The 6,210-nt window shown below is 40.9% G+C and overlaps 1 protein-coding gene across 1 annotated transcript in view; it reads left to right on the top strand.

Moving 5' to 3' along the window:
• Window positions 1–4,440, top strand: part of LOC126278892 (odorant receptor 43a-like) — a 53,897-nt gene extending 49,457 nt beyond the window's left edge. Inside the window, exon 7 of the mRNA XM_049979202.1 lies at window positions 4,381–4,440. Coding sequence (XP_049835159.1) covers window positions 4,381–4,440 — 60 coding nt within the window. The remainder of the gene's footprint in view (window positions 1–4,380) is intronic.
• Window positions 4,441–6,210: the final 1,770 nt, after the last annotated feature.

Here is a 6,210-nt window from a genome sequence, read left to right on the forward strand (position 1 = left end):
GAGTAAACAAAACATGCGGTGTTGAAGTGGCATGAAGCCCCGAGAACTTCATGAACAGCTATTGCATACACGACGTGTGACTGTTTGGTGTCCACTATCCAAAATTTGCGTTATTGCCGCATTGGTTTCGAGGAGATAGAGTATTTACGGTCAAATCTAAGCGTTAGTTCCGGATGATTCAGTAGCTTTTTCCTCCCGAACTGGAAAACATGGATGAGGTGAATGTCTGGCTCCAACAAGGTGGCGCCACGGTCCAACACTACACGAACGTCATTGACTCTCTCGCTAGTACTTCCGCCACTATCTCATGTCACTGAGCGGCCATCTTCAGTGTCCTGCACGCTCGCCAGATATAGCACCCTAGACTTTTTTTATGGGCTCATCTTAAATCCTTGGTCTATACCAATTGTTCACGAACCCTGGGTGACTTGCGGAAAAATGTCCGTGTTGCTATATACAACTTAGAAAGAGGCATGCTGGACAAAGTGTATCGAAACCTTTGATTTCTACTCTCCAGGTGGACTGAGCACAACGGAAGCGACCTTCAAGATATCAGTTTCAAAACCTAACAATATTTTCTACATTTTTTTTTTTTTGCTGGTAACGTTGTGCAGCGTATCTACAGCCAGATTTACTGACTGATGCACCACATCACGAGGAACATGATCAGCAGCACACCCATTCAAACGAAAACGAAATTTATTCATCTAACTGACGTAAAATTTATATGTCATTTTCATTGACCATTGAAGTGATCTTTTCGTGTCGTGGACTCCTATGCCACTTTTTTTCTATGTACCACTAGCGTTGGTCTCCGTCGAAAGAAACAACTTATTTTACGAAACTGGAGAGTTACTATGACGGAAGGGCGAGTTACTATGACGGAAGGGCCAACCACGTCTAACATTTGGAGCCGGTGCCATTGTCGCAACAGCTGCGTATCAAGTCTTACGCTTGGAGTGTTCATCCGTCATGCTTATTCAATTCTTTACAAAACGAGCTCAAATTTCGCTTGATGCTTTCCTAAGAGAAAGTCTCCATTCCTTCCAAACTACGTAAGTGCCGATCAGATGTGGCTCAAATTCAGATATATAGTACCGACAGCCGTTGAGAATTTTATGCCCAATAAATTAATAAGAGTGGAAATATATCCCAAGTGGTACACAAAAGACGTGCTACCACCGTTGCAGAATCGAAGAGAAATGTATGCTGGAATTGAAAGGACAAGAACAGAAGAAGAATCTCCCAGATGGGCGACATTATACACAGGATCGATACTTCAATGAGAGACACTTTTAATAGTATCCACAATGAAACTGTGTCTCGAAACATGACAGAAAACTCAAAGAATCTCTGGTCGTGTGTAAAGTGTATCAGCAGCAACACGCAGTCCATAACTTACCTGCACGACAAATATATTAATGTTGCCAGTAACAGTGCTACTACGCTTGTCCGACCTACTGTGGAGTACTACTGGACTGTGTGAGATCCTTACCGGACAGAACTGACAGAGGTTATCGAAAAAGTTCAGAAAAAGACAGGTCTCTCCATACTACCGCGGAATAGGGGAGAGAGTGTCACCTGTGTTACAGGCGGTTGGGGCAGCAAGCATTAAAACGAAGGCATGTTTGATTGCGGTGTGATCTTTCCCTGAAATTTCGATCAACAACTTTCTCCTCCGAATGTGAAAATAATGTTTTGATGCCCACCTATGTGGAGAGGAGCGATATTCGTAAAATCGAAATCATAAATCGCGGGGACAAATTTAAGTATCATACCGATTGCTCTTCGGGAATTGAACGTGAGTGAAATAGTATAAAGGTGGTTCAATGACCCCAGTGCCAACATTTAATTGTGAACTGCAAGGCTGTTATGAACACACAACAAAAAAGTTTTTCATCACCAGAGTTCCCAGAACTCCTGAAGATAGACATAGACTGTGGATACTGTATCACAGACACAGTCCCTTTGACTGTTCAGAGATGTCACTAAATCCGCCCAAAGATGTAACAGCCATGCATGAGCAGCTCCTAGTAGACGGATGAGGTATGACAGTCCATCAGTTCCAGTCATTGCATCAAGAACGAGATACTCGTTCCAACCATGCCTAGGCGGTCAATTCCTTGCTTATGTCGCGTCCACATTGTTACTTTGTGCCACGAAGGGCTCTCAGTAAAGGAAGTGTCCAAACGTCTCGGAGTGAACCATAGCGACGTTGTTCGGACATGGAGGAGATACAGAGAGACACGAACTGTCGATGACATGCCTCCCTCAGGCCGTCCAAGGGCTATTACTGCACTGGATGACCACTACCTACGGATTATGGCTGGGAGGAACCCTGGCAGCCACGCCAACATTTTGAATAACACTTTTTCTGCAGCCACAGGACGTCGTGTTACGACTCAAACTATGCGCCATAGGCTGCATTATGCGCAACTTCACTCCCGACGTCCATGACGAGGTCTATCTTTGCAACCACGCAGCGCCCTACAGATGGAACCAACAACATGCCGAATAGACCACTCAGGATTGGCATCATTTTCTCCTCACAGATGAGTGTGGCAATATTCCTTCACGTGTTTGGAGGCAACCCGATCAGACTGAACACCTTAGACCCAATTTCCGGCGACTGCAGCAAGGTGGAGGTTCCCTGCTGTGTTGGGGTGGCATAATTTGGGTCCTACGTTCGCTAGTGGTGGTCATGGAAGGCGCCGTAACGGTTGTACGATACGTGAATGCCATCCTCCAACCGATAGTGCAACATATCGCCAGCATATTGGTGAGGCATTCGTCTTCATGGATGACGATTCGCGCCCCCATCGTGCACATCTTGGGAATGACTTCCTTCAGGATAACGACATCGGTCGACTAGAATGGCCAGCAGGTTTTCCAGACATGAATCCTATCGAACGTGCGTGGGAAACCTTGAAAATGGATGTTTGTGGCCGAAGTGTCCCAGTAGCCACTCTGAGGGATCTATACCGCATCGCCGTTGAGGGGTGGGACAATCTGGTCCAACAGTGCCTTGATGAAGTTGTGGATAGTATGCCACGACGAATACAGGCATGCATCAGAGCAAGAGTACCTGCTACTGGGTATTGGATGTACCGATGTGTACAGCAATCTGGAACACCACCTCTGAAGGTCTCTTTATATGGCGGTACAATGTGTGGTTTTCATGTGCAATAAATAAGTCGGAAATGGTGTTTATGTTGACCTCTATTCTAGTTTTTTGTACAGATTCCGCAACTCTGAGATCCGAGGTGATGTAAAACTTTCTTTGATATGTGTATATATAGATGTAGACTCTAAATCTCTCATTGTTATTGTTAATTTCCTATACTGTACCTGATTAATGATAACATATTACAGAAGTTAGTCACTAACTATCTGGAATTAAATAAAAAAAATTGTTTGAATAGGCCGATATAAATTGTGAGGTCTGGAATAAACAACGATCGGACAGCATACAGGGCGAGTTGTAATAAAAACTACAAACTGTAGGGACGGGTAACTGCCTGGAAATGGTGGAAAAAGGTCATATTAATTTGTGTCCGGAAATGTATCACTACCATGGTAGATGACGCTAGCAAATGAAGGTTCCTCTGACGACGTGCCGTGTATTCCTGTGTGCTGAGTAACAGATGCAGCGGAATGGTCCGGCATTCATGTCGAGAACAAGTCGGGATGGTGTTTGTTTACGACCAAGCAGATGTAAACCTTCGAGAGGCAGCACGGTTATACCGAAACAAGTAACCCTCGCAGACATCAAACGCATCACCCAGCATTTCATGTCCTTTCGAGTGTTTGCGGAATCATGGGCGCTTTCAGAAAGACGAGCCTACAGGAAGGCCGCGGGCTGTGCGTATACCACACTTCGAGAACCGTGTTCTATACATGCGGCGGTATCCGGAGAGAGGTCGGAATGTGCGGAAGAATGCGGCAACTAATGATTCAACTTGAGAACGCGTGCATTGCATCCCATGGAGGCGAGTTTTAACAAGTGTTGTGACTTGGATGCAACGCAGCTGTGTACTGTGTTCCGTGACGATTTCTTGTCGTTGCACGCGCACCGTCCGTTTCCGCCCACACATTTTCTTAGGACCTTTTTCCAACATTTCCAGTAAAGAGTCCGTCTCTTCAGTTTGTCGGTTGTGTTAATGTTCTTCCTGTATACACTAGAGAAATGTAACTTAGAGACATACATTTAACTGCCTACTGGAGACTAAAGTTATTTAAGACGTTGCGTTAACTGTGCAGGTGAAGACTTTTTCACTAAACTTGATTTATTAATTGAATGAAATTTTGACCGTTAATTTCATATGTCATATCGTAATTTCAATAAAATATACTTCTAATTAATATTTCTTTCATCAACAGGTTCTGAATGGAACATACGTCTTACTGAACATGCTATTCCATGTCCACAGCGATGACTAAATCGTTTATGGAGAAATACATTTTACATCTTTTATCAATCAACTATGGTTTTTTAATTGAGAACATTTTGCACCTTTGATCAATCAACTGTGGTTTTTTTTAACCAAGAACATTGTCATAAGAATAGCACCAATATTGTAGAACACTAATATTTTTACATACATTTAAGAAAAGCATCGAGATTTATAAGTATATTAACCAAGACACTACATTTCGACACCATAATATACTGCTTTATAAACTGTTGTACACAGTTTTTTGCAATAAAATTGTGTTAATGTGAAGAATGTGCAAATCATCATACGAAACAGATTATATTATTGAACTCCAATAAAAGACCTATTCATACTTTATATTACTTGTTGGTCATGCACCAGCATATTACCTGTTTTTAGAGACACACATAGTAAAATTGAGGCTAAGTAAATATGTATATTATTGTAGACCCATAAATGCTAAATGAGGACAAGCAGAGGTAATTCAACTACGTTTGCTGTAGAAGGCAATATCATTATGAAGAAGCCAGCTAAGTCTACTACAGAAGGCAATGCTATTATGAAGAAGTAGTTTACTATTCTGTCACACGTAAAAGTAATGCATAGTTATGGTGAAAATAAATGATCCATTGTCTGAATGAAAAACTTGAGACGAATGAATGAAATTGCTTTATGCATACATAAACAGGAAACAAGTCTGACTAGTAATTACGAAGATATGGGCTCATCTCTCAAATGAGTCCACTTCGTTTTCTGTTTATGCGTGCAACTTCGTTGAAGGCCACTATGTAAAAGTTATTTGCTGTAATTACATCAATTACACCACATCACTAAACAAAATATACATATTAGCGATATGCTAATATTTCGAGCAGGTGGCAAGTATGGTCATAAGAAAATATAAACTGTTTATATAGATACACATAGTAAAATTGAGAATAAGTAAATATGTATATTGCCGTAGTCCCATAAATGCTAAATGAGGATAAGCAAAGGTAATGGTGCAACCACGATCCGAAATTCGAAATTCTTGAAAAATAATCTCCACTTCATATAAGAAAGAAAATAATGTAAGAGTTCTCTTCTCTGTGTTTATACTTCCCATGTATCTCAGGCAATTGTTAATCTATTTTATGTAATCAAAGTATGGGACAAATATTCTCCCTGAATAATTTTTACTGTTAGTAGTAGTAGTAGTAGTAGTAATAGTTTTAGTAGTAGTTGTTTAATTCATTTGTGGCTCACATTTACAAATATATATGTACTACATTATCTTCTACAGCTTCATTTACATACTTTCAGGTCTAGTTCGACAAGGATGGGATTAGTAGGCGGTAGTAGCACCACAACAAGAGACATACCAGGCTTATGTAGTCTTACAAGTGGAAAATAATCTCCATCTACCTCCGTTTCTGAAACAGATCATGTGTAATTCAAATGAAATTAGTGCTCTAACTGCAACACAAGCCCCATAATATTAACAATATGGCGTATCATCACATTCATAACATTCACTTAGTGTAGATGACACCTCGATTAAGTTTGATATTTTAACCATCTGATTTATACTGATATATAAATATACACCACTATATGATAATTTTGTGGTGTAGATGTACAAACAAACGATTATATTTTTAAAATTTTGGACGATGTACAGAAGAGAAAGACAGTCACAAACTGATCAAGTTAGTAATGCGTTGTTCCAGAAGCAGTTATTCGGTTTGGCATTGACTGGAAAAGTTGTTAGATGTCCTCCTGAGCAACACAGTGC

The sequence above is a fragment of the Schistocerca gregaria genome, chromosome 1, assembly GCF_023897955.1.
Source record: "Schistocerca gregaria isolate iqSchGreg1 chromosome 1, iqSchGreg1.2, whole genome shotgun sequence".
In the NCBI taxonomy this organism is placed as follows: domain Eukaryota; kingdom Metazoa; phylum Arthropoda; class Insecta; order Orthoptera; family Acrididae; genus Schistocerca; species Schistocerca gregaria.